General features: G+C 47.3%; 1 protein-coding gene across 5 annotated transcripts in view; it reads right to left on the minus strand.

Moving 5' to 3' along the window:
- HIPK2 (homeodomain interacting protein kinase 2) overlaps positions 1–11,420 on the minus strand; it is a 203,899-nt gene extending 192,479 nt beyond the window's left edge. For 2 of the 5 annotated variants that reach the window (XM_061414873.1, XM_061414872.1), the window contains exon 1: positions 11,236–11,420. In XM_061414873.1, the coding sequence (XP_061270857.1) occupies positions 11,236–11,254 (19 nt within the window). In that variant the 5' untranslated portion in view covers positions 11,255–11,420. The remainder of the gene's footprint in view (positions 1–11,235) is intronic. The other 3 variants (XM_061414877.1, XM_061414876.1, XM_061414875.1) reach the window with 2 other exon arrangements.
- Positions 11,421–23,565: the final 12,145 nt, after the last annotated feature.

A 23,565-nucleotide genomic window follows, 5' to 3' on the forward strand; every position in this document is an offset into this window, starting at 1 on the left:
TGCCCCGAACTATACCCTCCTCTGCGCCAGCTCCTGGGCTAAGACTTGACACTCACCATCTCACTTCTTCCTCATGGATGGAGAGGAGGTGAATGGGACAGCAGAGGGGGGGTGGGGTGGGGGAACGGGCGTTTGTGGCTTCAATGCTCTGGCACCATCAGCCCCCACGGTGGCCGCCCCTGCTCCAAGAAGGTACCAGATCCTTCCTACTGGGGATCCTCCCCGCTGTATGCTGCACCCCTCCCACTGCCCCATGTGGAGCTGGGTGGCTGGCTGGTCAAGCCAAGAACACACTCCAGGGTCAGGAGGGCTCCAGCCCTGGCTTATGAGATCCTGGACAGGTTAGTTAGTCTCTGCAAGCCACCATTTCCTCTTCTGTAAATGGAGAAAATCATAGCGCTGTTTATGTCAATTAATAATAATCACATATTGTTACTGGGAGACATTCCTGCCCATTCAGTTCTGGGGTCCCAGCATTGAATTGGATGAACTACAGACTGCGTGTACAGACGGGTCCTGGAGAAGATGGAGCCTCATCCCTCCCGGAGTTGAGGCAGGAAGGCTGGAGGCTGGAGGCTGTCTCAGCTAGGAAGGGCGTCAGAGCTGCAGTAACGCACTGCCAGGTCTCTCTGACTCCCACCCACCCAAGGCAAGTCTCCATCAAAGCAACTACCGTCTGACTTTAAATACGTACGGATTTCTCATTCTGAGTGCATTCCTCTAAAATCGGGGTTCTCAATTAGAAATGCAAATTCCCGAGCCCCACCCCAGACCTACTGAAACAGAAACTGTGAGGGTGGGGCCCGGTGATCTGTTTTAACAGGCCCTCCAGGTGACTGACAGTTTCCAAAGCTGGAGGAGCACTCTTCCCAAACAGCTCCCCGACACAAATGCTTCCCAGAGAGAGAGGCCCAGTGTCCTGCTCTTGGACCCTGACACCTACAGGAGTGTAACGAGGCGGACACACGTCCAAGATACACAGAGTCGGGGAGGGAAGGAGCCCAGCTGGCTGTGGGCAGGTGAGTCGGGGACAGGAGGAGCCCGGCTGGCTGTGGGCAGGTGAGTGGGAAATAATAAGCAGGTGGAAGCAGAGAGGTGAGATGACATCAAAGGGGAGGACAGGAGGAGGAGCAGCTGCCTGTGTCAGTGGCAGAGACAGACAAGACATAGGAGCTGCGGGATGCACTGGGCTCTCTGGTGAGTTTCACTGTGGGAGGAACAGACTTTCCGCAGCCAGGAACAGGAAATGGGGCAGTTTCATCAACCCTGCTTTATGGAGCAACCCTAAGTAGAAGATCAAGGTGGAGGAGGGAAAGAAAGGAGCAGGGCATCCAGTGAAGCAATCGGCAGCCAGGACTTTGTATAAACAGGAAATATTGTCGGGTCGCCTTTGTTGCCCAAGCTTTTATCAGCATGGCTCTCACAACAGGGCAGCCGGGGCTCCAGCCCTGAACCCCATACTTTGCAGGTCTCAGCCACACCCCTCCCCAAGGACAGGGTGCTCTCCCAGACCATGCTCTGGGTCCCTGGTAATCCCTGTCCAAAAGGTTTCATGCCTACTTGCAGGCCTTCCCAGGGCAGGTCCCTTCCCCAGGCAGGGGACTGGGTAGGTGGCCAGGAGGCACCCCGAGGTCCAAGGGGAGGTGGAGGTGGTCGTAGGCTGGACACAGAACCCAGGAACTGGTGGGCTGCAGGCCGCCCTGCACCATCGCCCCAGGATTCACCAATGCCAAGTCAAGCCAGCCCTTCGCGTAAAAGTCTATTCAAATACTATGCAGGGTTACTCGTCAGGGTGGAGGACCTCCAAGGGAGGTGGGGAGCAGCACAAGACAGAAGGCCACCCCAACAGGATTCGGGCTGGGGTCACAAGGGCAGGCCTGACAACAGGGATAGGGGTCAAGTTTTGGTCAGGTCAAAGGGAAAGAAAGGATGACTTGAAGCTCTACCTTAGAAAATCAGTATTTTTTAAAATCAATTAATTTTTAAAAATCTAATTCTGCATATGGCACAGCTTGTAGGATCTTAGTTCCTCAACCAGGGATCAGACCCAGGCCCTCAAGCAGCAAAAGTCCAGAGTCCACACCACTGGACTGCCAGGGAATCCCCCCCAATTTTTTTTTTTTTTAAGCCACTTAATGACTGAAAAGTGTGCTGAGGTTCTGTGAAACCTGTCACAATTGTATCAGTTTCTGTGATTTTGTGTGCATGTGTTTTTGTTAATAAGTAGCTTGTGGTGACAAGCTGAGTAATGGCTCAGGGAAACAGAAGGAATGACTTCCTGACAGAAGGCCCTTTACAGACTGGTGCTGAAGTCACATGGCCTTGCTTTCCTGAGACAGTGGGAAGGAGCCCTCTGGGATGGGCTCAGGCAGGTACCATGGGCGGCAGGGCACCCAGGGGGACTGGAGCCCGGGACCTCCCTCTGGATTTTGGGAGAAGGTTTGTGGTTCTGACAGCCCTGTGGGAACCATCCTGATGGAGCTTCCATGGGCTGTGCAGCCCAGCAAACCTCACTCAGTGGCCAACATCCTGGAGTTTCTGTGCCCATGGCTGAGGGAGCGCAATGCGGGGGGTGCCTCACTCTGCCCACCTCCAACTCTCAAGACGATGCCTCGGCAGCCTCTTCTCACTGCTCTGGCCTCAGTTTCCTCAAGTGTCTAAGGTGGATACAAGTGTGCAAAGCCTTCCCTGGGGTTATACTGTAACCCAGTGAGATCCTGAAATACTGTGATGCCAGTGTAGACTGTGAGAGAGCCTATAAAAAGAAGAGATTCTTTAGAAAGACAGAATAAAGTCACCCCATGGTATCTGAGGAATGTTGATTCCAGGAGCCCAATCTCCTTGTATGCGCCAGTCCTTTACATAAAAATATGTAGCATTTGTACATAACGTACATTCATCCGCTTGTGTGCTATAAATCAGCTCTAGATTACTTACAACACCTAATACAATGTAAATGTTATGGAGATACTGGCCAGGAGCACAACAAACACAAGCTTTGGTTTTTAAAACTTTCTGCAATTTTTTCCCCCAAATATGTCCAATCCGTGGTTGGTTGACTCCATGGATGTGCAAGCTATGGATATAGAGGGCAGACTGTAAATATCATGGTACTGCTAACACCAGCAAGCTTCCCTGGTCCCAGACCACCGCCATACGAGCTGGGGAGGAACGTGGAAAGGAATGAATATTCACTGAAGCCTCGGGTCAGGCATGCTGCTTGGTGCTCTTCCGCACACTCCTGTGTGACGCCAACAGCAGCCCAGGTCCAACACCACTGTGCACACGCCTTCCCCTGCACCACATGGCTCACCCTCTGGCTGCCTCACTCCCTCTGTTATACCCAGGCCAGGAAAAATTACCTTGTTCAAGAATCATTTCGATTATATTAGTCCCCTTCTCTGCACCATAAAATGCCTCTCAAATTAGCACTCGTTTTAAAAAGCCTTTGGACAACTGATCCCAAACACTTACCAATCTCGTCTGTTGGTCTATTTTGCGCTTACACTCTAGCCAAGCAAAAATGACTTTGCAAATGAATTCCATTAGGCCCTCTGCTTGTTCACCTGGTTACGCCAGCACAAGCGATCTGACGGCTTCCGCTGTCACTCCGGGTAGGACAACCTCACTTATCTGACATCTTTGGAAATAAGGTCGAGCCACAGAACTGATCTATATGAACTAATTTCCTCTCTTCCAGGAACTTAACTCTTTAAGAGGCCTTAAATCCTTTTGGGGGAATAAGTCATGGAACAATTAAATCAAAGAGTTTCTTTATTTATAACCATTTTCTAATGGAAACATTTCTGTAGCACATTACAGACATTCCCAGTCTCACTTAACAGAACATAACGACCATCGATTAACCTCTTCCTGACGGTGCAGGTCATACTCATTAATGAGTAACGGTGATCACAGGTGTGCTGGAGCTGAAAATGTACCTGCTTCAGCGGTGTATGCTCCTACCAGCCCCACCCACCATTACAAATTTCCTTGAAATTCACTTTCCTGCAGAAACTCCTTCTATCAGCCTGGGTTCTAGTGTGTAGCGGACACAGAACTCTGGAGGGTGTAACTTGCTGCCTTTCTACAATTTCTGCAAAATTAACTTAACACACTGCTTTTTTTTTTTTTTTTGGTCAGAGCTCTATTAATTCTTCATTAGAGAAAAAAATCAAAATTCCACAACTACCAACAAACCAGAGTTTTCCCAATTGCTTTACCATGTGACTTCTGAAAGGACTCCAGACACACGTATCATTAAAATCTGTTTCCTTGATGCTATGAAACTAGAAGTTCTCAATAGAACTGGCATGATGGATCACTGATATTATATAAGTCCTTGGAAAATCAGCCCTTTATATTTAACTCCATAGGTTGAATCAAAGGGTAATATTGCTATAGAGGAAAATGGTACAAATATAGGGGGAAACAAAACTTACTGCAACATCAGGATGCAGTCTGTAACTATGCAAACCCAAAGTGCCATAACCCAATGTTAGGGCAGGTTCCAAAATGATCTTTCACTGAGGACAGACAGCACAGCCTGGGGAGAAAATCCCCTGTCCACTCACATATTAAACCGCATTCTTTCTGTGACAATGAAGGTTTTATGAAGTTTACAGCATTAGCACATGCAAGAGTCAATCAATCTTAATTCTGCTTAAACACAGTGGCATTTAATTAATCAGAACCTACTAGAGCAAAAGAAGTTAGGCAAGAATTGCTAAAACAGACCACTTTCAAAAACACTACAAATCTCTTCAACGCTGTGTTTAGAAATAAGCGGCTGGAAAACCACACAATTATTTTGCAGTTTTAAGAGTCTGCTGCTTTTTTAAAAATTGGCAACTATTTCAGCAGCTTACTTTCTAATGGTAAAGTCACCCATCAGAAAATTGCCAATTGAATGACGTTGCCCATCACATCTTTTGTCTTTTGCACTGGCCCTAGACCAAAGATGGAGGGATACGGGCTACAAGTCTGACTTGTAGCCAGTGTCATGAACACCTCACTGACTCGTTGTAGAGAACCTGGAAAAACAGGTATGGCTCTGGCTGACTCAGAACCTCTAAAGAATCTGACAAGTGTCCTTTCTAAACCTGAATGAACCAATATTGCATCAAATTGTCAAGATTTTTCTGAGCCCTCTCTCCTCTTCTTTCGAGAGTAGTTCAACTTTATGTTTGTTTTTTTTTAATGACTTATGTCAGCTGCATTCTGTATGTAGGATCTGTTAAGTAAGGTTCTAGAGAGCTACAAACAGAAGGGTGAGATTCAAAGGATCAAACAGAAGATGGCCTTGTTAGGGTGAGGGATGGTTAGACACAAGTACATACAAGAAAAATAAAGATCAGAACCGAGGAGAGAGCAAGCTAACCAGGGCAGGGCTTGTGTGACGTAAGTTATTACTTAGATATATTAAAAGGAAGTGTCAACTCAACAAGCATTTATGAAGCACCTACTAGGTTTAGGAACTGCATGGCTACTACAGGGGACACAATGATGACTCAGACCTGATTCTTGCCCTCCAGGGGCTCTCCATGAGGCAAGAACCCTGCAGTAAGGGGACCATTATTACAGAACTGTGTCCAGCTTTGATCACCACCATTTTTTCTGGTTTTGTGGAGAAATGAGAGCTCTCAGAGGGAGAGGACCCAAAACAGGCTCTGTGAGGAAAAAGCAACAGTGACTCGGTTACTGCCTTCAAGTACATGAAAGGCTTCAGAAAAAGACACTGAGTCAAAGAGAACAGGTTTGAGTGACAACAGACGAGATCTCAGGCCAACCCAAGAGTTTCTTGACCATCAGATTAACAGAATGCTGGAACTGGTCACTGAGGGAGTTCCTAGGGTGGTCTTTTCCTGGAAAAAAATTTTGTGGGTGAACAGACGATTCCAAGTTACGACTATTCACCTTCCTGAATGCAATAGGGTGAACTCATTTCTCCCGAGGTCCTCTCCTGTCCTGAGCTCCATGCTCCCGCGAGGAGGAGTTGGTCTTCTTCCACAACTTCCTTCCCTGAGGGATCTACAGAGTGACCACCCGATCTATATCCCCACCAATAAGTATCACAAAGCTACCTGGAATTAAGGATCTCAGCCAGGCAGCAAAGTCAGGAATTCATTCTCCGACAGCCGCGTAAGATGAATAGGTCCACTGGTGATAGAGTTGGGGACGCCAAATGCCAAAAACAGAAAGTCTCCAAGCGGCATGTGCAAATCAGAAACGTGGTGCATTTACAAAGGTATAAAATGTAAGTAATGAAAGAGGAAGACGGAATCTTCTGCAAATTAGAGATGGTAATTTCCAAGGAAATTTCTAAGGAGATTTGTAATAGGTATTTTCTGCATTCATAAATACTTTTTTGATCCCAAAGAAAATCTTTCTAGAGAAAATAAAGAAATGGTGGTCTTCCCTGTATACCTCAAGAAACATGAGCATGTAAGACGTAAGAACTGGTTAAAGTTCTGAAAGGCACACACGTAAAGGCATTCTATCTTGAGTTCAGCTCTTGCTTAGTTTTGATTTTCACTTCCCATCACCCCTGAACTCAAGGACAGGGACCCCACACAAACGTCTGTGGAATGGATGTTCTAAAGAAGCGCCCTGTCTATAAAGTGGGGGTGAAGGTATCCACTCTGTGGGTCTGTGAGGAGGACAAGTGGGTCACTGTAGGGAGAGGATGTGCCACAAACTAAGCTACAATTATTACCATGAACTTCAGGCATCTTGGCTTCTTTTAGAGGAAAAATAAAGACCTTCCTATATTCCAGGTTTTCCATTTTCTTTCTCTGCCTCCAGTCCTCACCCCTCCCAACGCAGTACTGCCACACGAAATGGAACTATTATGATTTGGGGCCTTTCAAGTTCATGCTTCATTGGATGTTATATAACATCTGCTGGCATTATTCTGAAACTCGCCTTTGACAGCAACCTGAAGAGCTTGAATTGTCATCGTGAGACCACCAGAAAGCACTGGCAAATGACATGTTCGGAGAACAATAAAAAATGTTCACGTATCATACCCTTTCGAACGTCGCTACTTTGTTCCACTCAAAGGTGGTTCCTTCAAGATCGGTCTCTACACAAGGGAGAAAGAAATAAAGAAACAAAAAATAAAATATGAAGAACATGAGCAGCTGCAACTCGCAGAATGCACCACAATTTTTTTTGTAGGAAAATCACGTTAGATGCATGGATCTAGTCCTTGCCTCGTGATCGAGTGGGTGTCTCCCCTCTGAGGAGGCCGTTCGTAAGTAAGCCACCTCGGGGCGCTCCCTTTCCTGGCTGGCTGTCTGGGTTACCAATGGATCCTGATAAAGGGCAAAGATTATCTTTCACACCTTGGGATATTTTCCCAGAGGCACAGCTGCAGCCCCTGAAACTCAGTTCGAACGGTTTGTTGCTTCATTTTTAGAGTTGCAGAGAATGTGCCATGGGAGAAGAGAAATTCTCTACCTGAAACCAGCAGAAGCTCAATGGGAATAAAGACTCTGGAAAGGTCACAGAGAGGGTCAAAAGAGGCTCTTTCTTCCCTGGCCATAGGGGGCTTATTGTTGCTGGTGCCCAAACTGGAAAAGGAATGGCAGGAGATTAATAATTGAAATGTTGCTATTATTGGTTTTCTAAACTATTTGTGGCTTATTCTTTCCCTGGAGTCATCATGCCTGTAAGCAGCTCAAAAGATAGAGGGATTTAACATGTACTGAGAAAATGCCTACTATAGCCTGATGCTTTACATATACTTGTTTCTAATGGAGCCCTGGAACAATCGAATAAGGCTTTGAAAAGAAGAAAAAAAAAAAAAAAAAACTCAGAGAAGTTAAGTAACATGCCCAAAGCCATACAGCTAGAGTCAAAGCCCAGGTTTCTGGTTCGAGTATTGTACCACACTGTCCGGGATCAGGGATTAAAATTAATTAATGAGCCTTGATTTACTTTTCAAATGTGGTTAAGAAGGAAAACAATATTTATACTTACTCATTTTTAAAAATATAAAACATAAACACAGGAAAAGATATTTCTGAACATGTGTCATCAAATTCTTTTAATGGAAGATGATTCAGAATCCATTTCTTGGTAGGTGTCTTCAGGCCCATCTGATGACAGACTTTGATGCTACAGTTTGGGGAAGTCTGACTGTCTGAGCCAACACTAGTGGACAAGGCACAGCCAGGGAGAGAGAATACAATTTAGGGTCCTCTAATTTACACCTGTGGCACTGGAAAAAGCCTTGCTAAGCAAGTTGATGGAGTAAACATAACTGCAAGGAGAATGTTTAACCTTCTAAAGAAAAGAAATCTTTTTAAAGAAGTTTAACTTGATCAGTACCAAGCCATTGAAAACTACTATGCTATTTAGAAACCTATCCTTAAAAGCAGGCTGTGGAAGGCTGATCACACTTTCCTACCCGTTGACTTGTATTATCAAACATACCCCGTTTCAAACTGATCACTTCTCTCTAAATACCTGGCAGTTCAGAATGCTCCACTAATGCACTCAGGCCTTTACATCAAATCCTAGCCTGAGGCAATTGCACCCTATTTAAATAAATGAATATACCCCTGAATTCTGGCTTAAATGCCTCACCTGTCATTATCCTTCTCCTGAGAAGAATCCAGGGTTCAAATCTTTTAGTAGGGTGAAAACTATCAGAAATCGCTCTTGGAGAATTCCACAGGAAAAGCCCTGCTCCTCTGGGATACACACAAGGAGTCCATGTGCTCTGACCGGGATGTGGTAAAAATCAGGTTCGCTAAATCCAGGGGGCGTTGCCAAAGGAGGGAAAAAGGAGGTCACTGGAGTCTTAGAAGCACTCATCGCAGGAAGTAAATGTGGGTTCCGCAGTGCAATGCCTGATTAGAGGGGTCACCTGTCTGCTTGAGAGCATGACCAACAGTTGCTTTCAAAAAAGACCCAGGCCTGAGCTTGGGCGGTGATGCTGGACTGGTTCAAAAGGGGTGAGGAAGAAGAGAAGAACTACAAAGATTCGAAGAAATTCTCGCAGAATCAAAGGGCACAATGCACAGGAATGATCAATAGAGCACGCACACAAGACTGAGGGGCCCAGGGGTGGCAGAAGTGACCGCGTAGGTCAGCTGGGACATAGAAGGCAGGCTTGCAAATAAAAAAAGTGAGCTCGAGACCTTTGAGATCTGAGATTATGCTTAAACCACAACGTCTTACACACCCACAGGTCTTTATCTGGTGTCGTGCCCTGAAAGAGCACGGTAGGAAGAACCTGAGTGCCAAGTCTTAGCTGCAGGGGGATGGCCTACATTCCGTATGGATTTAGAATGAAAGGAACAGGAGGGGAACACCACGGTTCCCAGGACGGCTTTCTACCAAGTTGACAAAATACATCCCAACCCACATACCCAGCCCCTTGAGAAAGGGAAAGCAGCCTGTTTTACTATAGTTCTGAATTCAATGCCAAGTTCCTTCTCCAATGCTCACCCGGAGTGTCCAGCAGAGGGAGTCTCAAAGAGGTACTTAATAAAGAGAAAATTGTTTCATTTTAACACTCCATAGACAGTGGGAGCATTGACTGTAGCCCCCTCCCAGAGACTCAGAGGAACAATGAATGCCCGACTGGGTCCTCCTAGTATGTTCACAGAGCCACCGGGCTCGCTCCATTCTGTGTGGTGGAGTGATCAGAAATTTTGTTTTGTTTTGTTGAATGGTTAAATGGACCTTGTGTTCTTCAGAATCAAAGAGGAAAGCCCCTGGAATAACATCTCTCTGTTGCCTTCTAAACAGGCCCCTTTGTTTCTAAGAGAGTCTGAAAAAAAATATTTACAGTCCATAGGTTATTTACAGCCTCGTTACCCAGGGCCTGACTGGTAACTTTATTCCATCCAGAAACCTAATTCATTTGGAGCTCTGGAACTAATAACAGATTTTCTTTTCAGATAAGTTTTTTTTTTTTTTTTAATCTGCCTTTATAACAGAGATAAAACTATTAATGCGTTCCCTGTCTCACTGGCCATGACTGTTCTCCGGATTTATAGAGGATTAAAACCTCGCCCCTCCTCTCCATTCCGCACAAACCCTTGCCTCCTCTCATTTGGTATTTCATCCACAGGATATCTGAACAAAACCGAAAGAAAGCCAGATGGACTGACGCTCAAAGTATGTAAAGGCTGCTACTTCAATGATTTCATGAGAAAGACATTTTCACGAGGAAAATGACTGAAAAAAAAAAATCAGACACCCTTTGGTTCAAAATCCCTCCTACTACAAGCACACACACACACACACACACAAAACACACATCGAAGTGTAAAAACTTAGTTGATTCCGGTTTGATTTCTGGCTGGAAACTGACAGAACTGACTAAAGAAAAACGAAAGAGAGAGGGACTGCAGGGGAAACGGAGTATTTGTGCCTTCCGTTGTCTTTCTTCCTAAAGACAGACGAGAAAAAGGACCCAACGCCAGGTGAAGGTGCACCGCGCAGGTTTACCCAGACCGGCGGAGACCAGCGTCTTGGCCGCCTCCCCGACTGGCAAACCTAAACTACATTTTCCCTTACATACGCTAATGCGGGGAGATTTTCGCCTATTTCATTGTTCTGCCTGGCTCTGAAATGGACTTTTCCTCTCTGCCCCCCTCGCATCACCTAGCCCCGCACATTCCGATCCGACAGCCCCCCAAAATCTGAGGCTCGCGAAGAATAAAGGAGTGTGTGTGTGTGTGTGTGTGTGTGTGTGTGTGTGTGTGTTGGGGGGTGGGGGGGAGTGGAGGGAAACGGGAAGGGAGCTGGGAGGACGGAGAGTGGAAACAGATCACCCTAAAGGTAATTTTCTTTGGGGGGGGGTGCTGGAGATGGAAAGCTACACCGCATCACCTTTATTTCTTACAAATAAATAAAAAGCACCGTCACGGGTCTGTCTTTTTCCCGGCGCCCCCTCCCACCCAATTTCTTTTCTTCGGCCAGTAGCCCACCCTCGCACACCCCCCACCCCACCCCCCGCCTCTTTCTCCACCCTGGAAATAAGATGTTTGATTCCGGATCCCGGCCGATCGCCGGGCGACCGAGGGGGTGGCGGGGAGGGGGGCGGGCGACCGGTTCGAGCCCCGGGGGTGGGGCGCGGGGACCGGGCGCCGGGGGGCTGCGGGCCGGGGGTGGGGGGGTACTGCCCGGCGCGGGGCCGCGGGCAGAACAAAGCTCCGGGGGCCGGGCGGCCGGGCGGGCGGGGGTCGGCGGAGTCGGCGGGCCGGCGCCGCTTACCTTCGTACACGGGGGCCATCGGGGCCGGGGTGTCCGCGATTCATGGCAACGGAGAAGGGATCGCGGCGCGCGAGCTCGGCCCCCCCAGCCTCAGTCGGAATCTGCCATCTTGAGCCTGTGTCTCCGCTCTCGGCGCAGCCGGGGCCGCCAGCGCCCGCATCACCGCCTCACTTGGCCGGCGCCGGGGGAGGGGGCCGGGCGCCGCCGCCGCCGCCGCCGCCGCCGCGGCCCGGGCCCTGCGCGGGGCTCCCGGGGGCTCCGGGGGCGGCCGGGCGGGCGCAGCGGCCGAGGCCGAGGGCCGAGCGGCCGCGGCCCCCGAGCGGGTCCGCGGTGGGGCGGGAGCCGGGGCGGGCAGCGCGCGGCCAGTCCCCGGCCGGGGCTCAGCTCAGCATGGCTGTGTGTGTTGGGGAGGGGGGCGCTCCGGCAAAAGTTGCAAGGGAGGCGGGGGAGGGGCGGGAGGAGCCGGGGGAGGGGCGGGGGGCGGGGGCGGGGGGCGGGGGCGGGAGCGGCGGCCGAGCGCGAGCGACGAGCGAGCCCGGAGCGAGGAGTCCGCGCGCAATCGAGCGCCGATGGCACGGATGCGAGGCGGGGAAGGCCGAGCGCAGGGCAGGAGCGGCCGGGCCGGTGCAGGGAGAGGGGTGGGTGGGGGGCGGATCCCGGGAAGCCGGGGAGGTTAGGCGGCTCCGCCGGGCGGCGGTGCATGCGCTTCGGTTCTGATTGGCAAGGGAGCCGGTCCGCGGGGGTGGCAGCCAGAACTTTGTGTGCGCGCGAGCTGGGCGGGAGGGGAACCGACTGGAAGGGGATCCTTGGCCGCCGGCGGCTCGCCCTTTCTCGCACCTGGTTGGCGCTCCCCGAGATGGGTTTAGAATGAATGAATGAATGAATGGAGGAGTGGGCGCACGCGGTCCTCCCCGGACTCTCGAGTAAGTGGAGGAGCTTTGGAAATCCAAATGAGGTCAGAGATGCGGGAGCCATTCGGCGCACGCTTATGAAATGCAGCCTTCGGGTGTTCGCTGTATTCCTGCGGGAATCTGGTTTCCGCCCCCATCCTCAGGTCTACGAGGTCTGGAGGGTTAAACCCCTAATCCCTATCACCTAGACGAGTGGTTGCCACCGATTGTTTCCCAGGCCTCTGCCTTCCTCAACACTCATGCCTCACAGAGCTTCAGACGCGCTCCAGACTCCCCAGCCCTGAGGCTTGCCAGTCCACTCCTGCAGCTAGTCTTCGGTTCTTTAATGGGATGCCTGCCATCGCCCCCAACTTAAGAAGACTTGATCTTCCTCTTAGTGTTTTTAAAACTGTGGGTCGTGACGCAGTAATTGATCATAACAGACATTCATTGGACAGCAACCAACTTTTTAAAATAATGAAATGTACTAGAATAGTACACTGCCCTTAGAGTAATTATTTGTTTCATAAACCCTTTGTTTCAGTTATATATACTGGACAACTGTACTGGACCAGGATACAAGTTGTATTTCCTGCTGTGGGTCATGGGTCAAAAAAAAAGTTTAAAGTCTGTATTTGGGGGATGTAAAATAATGAACAAACCATTATTTTCCTACCACCTCTTACTTATCCTTCCCCATCTCCATGCCCTGTGACAAACCCCCTCCAAAAAAACCCCCAAAGACAAGCCCTTTTATACACTCACCTTGTTTTGTTAGTAGTACATCATTCCCCCTTTGCCACGGATGACCTTTGATTCTGCTGTCTTCCTTGCCCCTATATTCAGTGCTACACTTTGCACTGCTTCTCTGAGCCTAATGTCATTCTGATTTGCAGAATCCTTGACTACCATTGCTGAAGGGGCTCTCAGAAATAATCTGGGCCAGCCATGCCCTTCTAGAACTGAAAGAATGAGGCCCGGGGAAATGAAGTATATTATCCAGTGTTACACAGTGTTAAATCTTGGGGTTCCGTATGGAGATTCCTTTAAAAACTAAAAGATAGAACTACCATATGATCCAGCAATCCCACTCATGGGTGTATATCTGGAGAAAACCATAATTGGAAAAAATACATGCACCACAGTGTTCACTGCAGCACTATTCATAATAGCCAAGACACAGAATCAACCTAAATGTCCGTCAACAGAAGAATGGATAAAAATGTGGCACATATATACAATGGAATATTACTTAGCCATAAAAAAGAATGAAATAATGCCAGTTGCAGCAACGTGGATGGATCTAGACATTATCATACAGACTGAAGTAAGTCAGAGAGAAGGACAAATATCACATGATGTCACTCATGTGGAATCTAATTTTTTAAATGATATGGATGAACTTATTGACAAAAAAAGAAACAGACTTACAGATATTGAAAACAAACTTACGGACATATGCACACAACTATAAATAAGATAATCAACAAGGACCTACTGTATAACACAGGAAACTCTACTTAATATTCTGTGATGACCTATATGAGAAAAGAATCTGAAAAAGAATGAATATATATATATATATAAAACTGAAATTATTTTGTTGTACACCTGAAACTAACACATTGTAAATCAACTATACTCCAATAAAATTAAAATTTTAAAAAAGGGAGAAAGTAAAATCAATCAATCAACCTTGGGGTCTTGTGTTTTTTGCTTCACACCATCATTCATCCCTTCCTTCTATCCCCTTGTCGTCTACAGGTCACAGCCCAGTTTACCCTAAGCACTTCCACCTTCCAAACACACAGCTCTGTCCATGCCATGCTCCTGCTAACATCCTTCAAAGAGTCAGCCTCTGCGCTCAGGGCTGATTTCCTTGCTTCTTGGCTCTTAATCAAGGCAGGCAGGCTCTGACTTACCTTTTTAAGCACTTGAGTTGAGTTCAGCAAGTCACTGCCTCTCCAGCCGGACTGGTTTCCTCATGGTCCTCTGCCAGCCTTGCCCATCTGTGCCTTTGTCCAAGCTGCTGCTTCCCCGCCAAGGATGGCTTCTCCATCTTCTGTCTTTAATCAGACTCTACCTGTGCCTGACTCATTTCCTCCACAAAACAGCCTGAGGGAGCATAAGTTTAAGACAGGCCTGGGTTCCAGTCCCAGCTCTTCCACTTGGTAGCTGTGTGAATTTGATCAAATAGTTTATCCTCTCGGAGCTTCAGTTTCCACATCTTGATTATAACATGACTAGTAATTGATCCTCCATGCTAGCTGTAAGTCTCTATCATGACCTTTACCATACAGGTTTTATCTCTCATCCCTTTCCAGTATTACCTAATAGAACTTCCTTCAGGAATGGAAATGTAACCCTTGGTGGCTGCAGAGTGCATGAAATGTGGCTGGTGTGACTGAAGAACTGAATTTTTCATTTTAGTTAATAGCCAACATATGGCTGGTGGCTACCATACTGGATAATGCACATAAACTGTAAGCGCAATGGGGGCAGAGACCATCTTGGCTGACGTTCTATCCCCAGCAATGAGCACATTGCCCGACACATGGCAGGTACTGCACAAATATTTGTTCGATGAATAATTAGCTGTCATTTGCTCCCTTATGCCAAGCACAACACCAAGAACTTGGTGTAACTTATTTTGTACAGTCCTCCCCACGGCCCCTGGGGTGGGATTAGATTAGAGATAAAATGTGTACAAAGGGCTAACAGATAGTAGAGTTCCATAAAAGGTGGTTATTTTTATCATGCAAACCTCCCTGTGACCAATCCGGCTGATGTTTATCTCTTCTTCTTCTAGGAAGCACAGTTCCTGCCTGTTATCCACACTCTGTTGTGCTCTGCACACTCCAGTCTAGATGGCTGATGCTTCTTTTCTGTATCAGCACCCTGTCCCCACCACTGGGCTGGCAGCATCCTGGGGCAAGGTCCGTGACACACTTGTCTGCATGTCCCTCGGCTCAGAGCTTGCACGGATCCACATTTAGCAGTTGCTTCTAACTTCATCGTAGCTGCTGTCTAGCCGTGAGTGACTCTAAGCAGTCTCACTCTCTGGAGTGCCTCCTCTGTCCCCCCAAAATTCATATGTTAAAACCCTAACACCCGAGTGCCTCAGATGGGGACTATATTTGGAGATGGGGGCTCTTTAAAGAGGTAACTGAGTTAAAGGAAGGTCATTTGGGTGGACCCTAATCCAGTACAACTGGGGTCCTTCTAAAAAGGGAATTGGGACAGAAACATAAAGAGGAAAGATCACATGAAGACACTGAAAAGGAGGCCCTCTGCAAGCCAAAGAGAGGGGTCTAAGAAGAAACCAACCCTGTCAACGCTTTGATCTCAGAGTTTCCAGAACTGTGAGAAAATTAATATTCATTGTTAAAGCTGCCTGCAGTGTAGCAGTCCAAGCAAACTAATATACACCCCCTAGGAGGTGAATTCGGAGAAGGCAATGGCAACCCACTCCAGTACTCTTGCCTGGAAAATCCCATGGATGGAGGAGCCTGGTGGGCTGCAGTCCATGGGGTCGCTGAGAGTTGGACACAACTGAGCGACTTCACTTTCTCTTTTCACTTTCATGCATTGGAGAAGGAAATGGCAAGCCACTCCAGTGTTCTTGCCTGAAGAATCCCAGGGATGGGAGAGCCTGGTCTGTGGGGTCGTCTATGGGGTCACACAGAGTCAGACATGACTGAAGTGACTTAGCAGGAGGTGAATTAAAGTGAAGAAAGATCACTCGTGTCCAGTAGAAACATCTTGAGGGCAGCTTCCTTCCCACAGGAAGGAGGAAATGAGCGTGGAACTGGAGTCCCATAAAAGGAGAAGATGATGGAGCCCAATAGACAAGGCCCCCTCCCACCCCCACCTGCTCTTCAGTCACTGTGACCACAGCTGAACCATGTGATACACAACTTCAGCAGAAGACGGTCAGCTGAGCCAGCATGCTTGGCATCGCATAGGTGGGGAGATGTTCTTTGAATGGACTTAGGTATGTTTTCATGAACTGGCAGGTTGAGTCCACTTACCTGTTTCTCTTCTCTCCAGTGATTGCAATCAGGTGAGTGGGATATAAACCACACAGTGAAATGCCACGGAGGGGCAGCATGAGAGCTGGAAGGGAGAGAGTCTGAGACAGAGGCCCACAGGGCACCAGCATTTGAAAGATGGAAGAGAGAAAAGAGCAGGAGAGAGCAGGGAAGAAGCAGGACGACTTTGATGCACAGCCCCTCAACATCCCAGGGAAGAAACCACTGCAAAGGGAGGTGAGGTCAGCCATGCTAATCGGAGGTCACACGAGACGCAGGTGGGGGGGCGTCCAAAGGACTGGGCAACAAGAGTGACATTAGTGCCTTTCGTGAGACTAATTATGGAGCAAATGTAGGGTTCTTAATTCAGCTGAAAAGAATGTGCAGGGTTTGATAGATGGAGACGGGAGGAGGGGAGAAGGGTCAGGGAGATACTAGGAGAGGGCAACAGATAGCATTCCAGACCCAGAGCAAGACCTAAGTCCTGGGGTGAGACCTGAGATAGGGCCAGGAGCTAGCATGATTGGTTTAGAGAGAGTAGGCATTGGATTTTGCTTATTTAAGAAACACATGAGCTCCTAGACAGTGTTCCATTGTTAGTTGCTCAGTCCTGTCAGATTCTTTGCGACCCCATGGACTGTAGCCCTCCAGGCTCCTCCATCCATGGGATTTCCCAGGCAAGCATACTGGAGTGGATAACCATTCCCTTCTCCAGGGGATCTTCCTAACCCAGGGATTGAACCTAGGTCTCCTGCATTTCAGGCAAATTCTTTACTATTCGAGCCACCTTGTGTGAACTCCGGGAGTTGCTGATGGACAGGGAGGCCTGGCATGCTGCAATTCATGGGGTCGCAAAGAGTCAGACACGACTGAGCGACTGAACTGAACTGAACTGAAGAAGTTAACTAATATTAGCTCATTTAACAAATCCAATATTTTACACTACAGAGAACTCTGGTTTGCCGAAAGACTACTTGAGAAACATAAGCAAAAGCAAGAGAACTGGAAAGGATATAGTAGTCCTCTACAGCAGTTCTCTCTTCTTCATTTGCCTTTCTACAAAACGGCACGATCTTTCTCAGGGGTTAGCAGTGGCACCCACTCCAGTACTCTTGCCTGGAAAATCCCATGGACGGAGGAGCCTGGGAGGCTGCAGTCCATGGGGTCACTAAGAGTCGGACACGACTGAACGACTTCACTTTCACTGTTCACTTTCATGCATTGGAGAAGGAAATGGCAACCCACTCTAGTGTTCTTGCCTGGAGAATCCCAGGGACGGGGAAGCCTGGTGGGCTGCCCTCTATGGGGTCACACAGAGTCGGACACGACTGAAGCGACTTAGCAGCAGCAGCAGCAGCAGTAGAGTAAACATGGGGGAGCTTGGACCTCATTTCAAGTTCATTTTGCTCACCGAACTGGTGATGAAAGGTCTTTTCTTTGTTTGTGCCTGTAGTTGTGAAAATGCACAGCATCACACTGTTCTCGAGGCCACAAGATGGAGACATTTCTCTTTGAGGTGTGTGTATTCAGGTGTGCGTGTCTTGTCCTTCCTCTCAGGGTGTTCGCCGTCCGATGCTTGTGCTGGCTGTCCCTCACTCAGACTTGCTGTGTGGTACCCCCGTTTTCCTTCCTGGTCCTTATTTCTGGGTGGGAGCCTGTGGCTTTGTCTTTGAGGATGTGGCCTGTGCGTGGGAGGGAGGTGATTCACTTTTTTCTTTTCAGATCACGCCTCTTTTTGGGCCTCTTGTTCTTCGTGTGTTTCCCTCTGCCCCTTTGACGGTGTATCTGTCTCATCTTCTTTTTCTCTATGTCTTTCTCCCTCTTCTACACATGATTTCTTCTCTCCTTTCCTCTTTTTTATGATTATGTCTCTTAACAAGTCCCAATACAAGCCTATATTTGCCTTAGTTATTCTTAAGACATTACTGGGCTTCCCTGGTGACTCAGTGGTAAAGAATCTACCTGCCAATGCAGGAGACCATGCATCTGATCCCTGATCTGGGGAGATCCCAATGCCAAGGAGCAACTAGGTCCCTGTGCCACGACTATTGAATCTCTGCTCTAGAGCCGGGGAGTCACAACTGCTGATCCCACATGCTTCGACTACTGAAGCCAGGGCCCTAGAGCCTGTGCTGCACAACAAGAGAAGGCACTGCAGTGAGAAACGTGAGCACCGAAACTAGAGAAGAGTCCCAGGCAGCAATGAAGACCCAGCACAGCCAAAAATAAAATAAATAAATAATTTTTTAAAAAAAGAAATTACTTCATATTTCTGCTTTAAACCTTTGATTGTCTCAAATGAGACATTTTGCACAGAACTGATGTTTCATAACTACAGGACACTCCTGAAACAAAACCTTCAGAGGCAAGGTATTATACCACAGAGGATGTGAAAGGCTGGACACTGCACTCACACCGGGAAAAACAGGAGCTATGGCTTTAAGGGCAAAGGGTAGAGCGAGGCTTCGCAGGGTAAAGGGAATCTGATTGTGGAAATGGCAGCCTTGGAGGAATTACAAGATCAGGGAATAGGGAAACATCATTCATTTTCCACTTCTGCTCCTAGAAGAAAAATGATCAGACACCTGAACAGGGATTCAGGAAAGGCAGAGAGAAGGAACAACATTCAGCAGAAAAGAGAAGAAAACAAACAAAAAACACCCCAAACCATAATCAGCCTATGAATGTAAAATAAAAGAAGGTGTGATGTAGACACACAGAAGACAGGGTGTTTGTGTTGGGGGTTTCAGGAATGGTAGGTTAGGGCAGATCTGAGGAGAAAAAGAAGCCATCCAGCCCCGCAGGGAAATGTTTGTGATGAGAGGAGGTGGGTAACAGCTTGGTTTGCCTGACATGCAGTCCAGACTGAACTTGGACAAACTAGGAAGACAGGGCACAGAGAGAACCCACTAGCTCAGGAGCAGATGTAGAAAAGAGGATGGGCACAGGAGAGCTCTTTGCAAAAGCCCGAGGGTCCTGTTAAGCCAAGTTAAACCTAGCTCTGTGATTAATCAGTGGGATTGAGCATTTCTGTGCTGTGCAAAAATTGTGTCATGAAGTCTCCTCCCACTGGCATGAAAGTTAGACTGCCCCTCGGTGGTAACCCCTGGAGGGAGACTGACCGTAATGGCTGAGGGTTGGCAGGGCCGACTCTGCTGTGAATTCCTGGATGCCAGATCGAGTGCCCCTTTTCAACCCCTCCCGTGGTTGATCTCTAGACAAACATTAGTTAGACGCTGTTAATCCCTTCATCCTACTTGAATCAATCCCCTCCCTTTTCATAACAAAGCACTTCTAGAATTTCCTTTCAACTTTCCAAATCAAGCTTCTCTCTTCCTTTCTCTCTCTCTCTTTTCCTTTATTTCTTTCTTTTTCACCAAGAAATTCAGTTCATCAAATGTTCAGTGATTGCTTACTGTGTGTTAGACTCTACACAAGAGGTGAGAGTAAAAAAAGAATAAGGACAGAGCCCCCTTCCTGGCTTTCAAGGAGCTCAGGTTCAAAACAACCAAGTAAAGAGTGTAATTCGGTATGGTGAGCACAGCAATTAAAGGATGCACGTGGTCAAAAGATGGCACAGAAGGACAAATAGCAAGGAGTGTGCTTATAGGCAACGGAAGATTGGTGTCTGAGTCCAGCAGCATGAATTCTGCCCAGGGGACAATATATGGAAAGACATGTGTGTCTAGGATCTGCAAGAAGTCAGAATGTTGCTAAACATGGAGAAGAAGGCCCAGGCGGTCGTCAGGGAAGGGGCTGAAGACAGAGGCAGGGTCTTGGATGCCAAATCAAGGAATTTGGGCTTTATTCTATATATGCCAGGTGTGGGGAGAAAAATGAGTTCAATTTTGAACTGCTGAGTTTAAGGTTCCTATGAAATGTTCAGATAGGGATGTTCAGTTGCCAAGTGGGTGTAGGGAGCTGGGCGATAGAATTTTGAGTCATCAGTATAAAATGGGTGACTAATCCCTAGAAGTGGGGAGATCACACAGGGAGAGGTGATATATGGTGTTTCTCAAAGTGAGGTCTTTGAGTCACCTGCTTCAAAACTCCAGAGGAGTTTTCTAAAGATGCAGATTCCTCGGGGTGCGGGGGGAACCCCAAGCCTACTGACTCAGGAATATCTGGGGTAGTGCCTGGGAATCTGCATTTTAAATTCACTCATTAAGGAATACAGTTACAGATGGGAAGTTCAACAGCCACTGGTCTGGGGCAGCCACTGGTATGAGAAGAGGCTGTGTTAGGTGTCAACCCAGAGCCTTGACATCTTAGGCATGAACCACTAATTTCCAAGCTTCTTGATGAATCAGAGGAGTGAGGTCATAAGTCTCCTTCAGCTGGGGCTCTCATACTTATAGCTCGTGTGTGTGTGTGCTCATTCAATTGTGTCTAACTCTTTTGTGACCCTATGGACTGCAGCCCATCAGACTCCTCTGTCCATTGGATTTTCTCAGTGAGAATACTGGAGTGGGTTGCCATTTCCTCCTCCAGGGGATCTTCCTGACCCAGAGATCAAACCCCATCTCCTATATTGCAGGTGGAGATTTTTAATGTTTGTTTTTTTTTTAACTGCTGAGCCACCAGGGAAGCCCCCAACTTATAGCTCACAGCATCTTCATTTGTATAAGGAAGAATTTAATTTTGTGATTTCCAGATAGTTTTGTTTTTTAGTCTATTTGTAGATTTTTTAAAACTCTTCAGCAGCCTCAAAGTGTAATTTTTTGTTTTTAAAAAAGGATCTTTTGTCACAAAAGCCTGAGGACTTTCACTGTACATGAGAGATAAATTTGAATTTTTAAAGAATTCATTTTGAAACATGGCAGTATCTTCAGCTCGCATTCCATTCGCTATAGGTGATACACTTCATCAACACTCAGAAACTGCCGATTTGCTTATCTTTTCTTGAGGAGACATACACTGCCTGACTAATTTGTCTGGTTGAGTTGAATGTTTCAACAGAAGGCAGAACAACAACAAAAAGTAAGATTTCTTTTTAATATTCTTGAATTTCCTTGTGTTCTTTCGACCCTGTTTTGTTGATTCTAAACTCCTGAATGTTACGCGTGCTAAGTCACTTCAGTCTTGTCTGACTCTTTATGACCCCATGAACTGTAGCCCTAGTCCACCAGGCTCCTCTGTCCATGGGATTTCTCAGGCAAGGGTACTGGAGTGGGTTACCATGTCCTCCTCCAGGGGGTCTTCTTGACCCGGGGATCGAACCGGCATCTCTCATGTCTCCTGCATTGGCAGGCAGGTTCTTTACCACTAGTGCCACCTGGGAAGCCCAGGTGCTACATCCTGTGGTAAATAACCACTGAGAGGGGAAGGTGGTGAGCAGCAGGGAGGGGTCAGAGTTCTTTCATCAGGAAAATACATTGGTGAATAACAGGAATACATCACAGGGCACCTGAGTCTGAACTTTGGGCAAAGCCAAGGCCGTGCCTGGGGACGGCCCAGGAGAGCATGGACATTAGGCGTGAGACTGACTCTGCCCACCCTGTCTACTCACCCCCATTGTCCTCTGCTGCACCCCACTTCCCTTCCCCCACGTTCTTAACCTTTTTTCTTCCATGAATTCCCTGGACAGTCTGTGGAGCCTAGGGACAGGCTTCTTAGAGAAATGCTTTAAGATGCATTTAGAAAGATACATAAGGTTACAAAAAAATCTAATCATATTGAGATACTTACCAAATGTATGTTTCTTTATTGATGAAAGACATTAAATAACAAACTCTAACTGCAGGTCCAATAGTTACAAAATTTCAGTTCAGTTCAGTTCAGTCGATTAGTCGTGTCCAACTCTTTGCGACCCCATGAATCCCAGCACGCCAGGCCTCCCTGTCCATCACCAACTCCCGGAGTTCACTCAGACTCACGTCCATCGAGTCAGTGATGCCATCCAGCCATCTCATCCTCTGTCGTCCCCTTCTCCTCCTGCCCCCAATCCCTCCCAGCATCAGAGTCTTTTCCAATAAGTCAACTCTTCGCATGAGGTGGCCAAAGTACTGGAGTTTCAGCTTTAGCATCATTCCTTCCAAAGAAATCCCAGGGCTGATCTCCTTCAGAATGGACTGGTTGGATCTCCTTGCAGTCCAAGGGACTTTCAAGAGTCTTCTCCAACACCACAGTTCAAAGCATCAATTCTTCAGCGCTCAGCCTTCTTCATAGTCCAACTCTCACATCCATACATGACCACAGGAAAAACCATAGCCTTGACTAGACGGACCTTTGTTGCTAAAGTAATGCTTCAGCAATACGTGAACCGTGAACTTCCTGATATTCAAGCTGGTTTTAGAAAAGGCAGAGGAACCAGAGATCAAATTGCCAACATCCACTGGATCATGGAAAAAGCAAGAGAGTTCCAGAAAAACATCTATTTCTGCTTTATTGACTATGCCAAAGCCTTTGACCGTGTGGATCACGATAAACAAAATTTAATGAATATGAAAAATAATTCAAGACACCTGTAGCAACTGTCAATACAATACGAAAATACCTGTGACTTCCACTGGTAACATGTCGCAGGTTCTGCAGTTTCTCCTGTGGTTAGCTGCCTTTAGTCAGATTTGAAGATTTAAGGTTCATGAAAATAAAGGAGTCATTTCTTTTCCCCATGTAATTTCACAGATCTCCTGAATTTTATCCATGAACCCCTCATTGATACAGAACTCCAGGATAAAAATCCCTGCCCTTATTCTATTCCACTATCTTTCTACATAGTATTTATTATCTACTAACATATTATTTACTTAAGTTCATTTTTAATCATCTGATTCTCCTTATTAAAATGTAAGTGCCACAAAATCTGGAGCCTTTGTCTCTTTTGTTTGCTGATGTGTCGTGAAAATCTAGAACAGTGTCTGGCACATCCTAGAGAACTGTAAATTCTAGAGGAGTGAGAGAGGCCAGAAGATACTAGCTCTGAGTCTAGGTAGGAGGCATAGACTTCTCTTGTCTTCTCTCTGACTTCCCTTCTGCCTCTCCTTCTCCATTTTATATCCTCTTTCTTTATCTTTACAGTCTCTCTCTCCTTTCCTTTCTCCTTTATTAGTCTCTTTTTATTTCTGGCTCATTCAACAAGTATGTACGGTCGCCCTCCATATCCAGGGTTCTTCATCCTCAGATTCGACCAACCTCAGTTAGTAATTTCTAAGGAGAAGACTCTACTATCGATCTATCTCTTGAGGCTCCCCAGACTTTCGTATCCATGGAGGATCCTGAATCCCAGCCCTCCCATGGAAACGGAAGGATGGTCATACTGACAGTGCAACTGTGACAAGGCAGACCCAGGCGTCGGGCTCCTAGAGCTCATCGCCCCCGGCTAAGGACATGGCCTTGTGTGTGTGTGTTCAGTCGTGTCTGACTCTGAGACCCCATCATGGACTGTAGCCCGCCAGGCTCCTCTGGCC

This window comes from Bos javanicus, chromosome 4, assembly GCF_032452875.1.
Source record: "Bos javanicus breed banteng chromosome 4, ARS-OSU_banteng_1.0, whole genome shotgun sequence".
In the NCBI taxonomy this organism is placed as follows: Eukaryota; Metazoa; Chordata; class Mammalia; order Artiodactyla; family Bovidae; genus Bos; species Bos javanicus.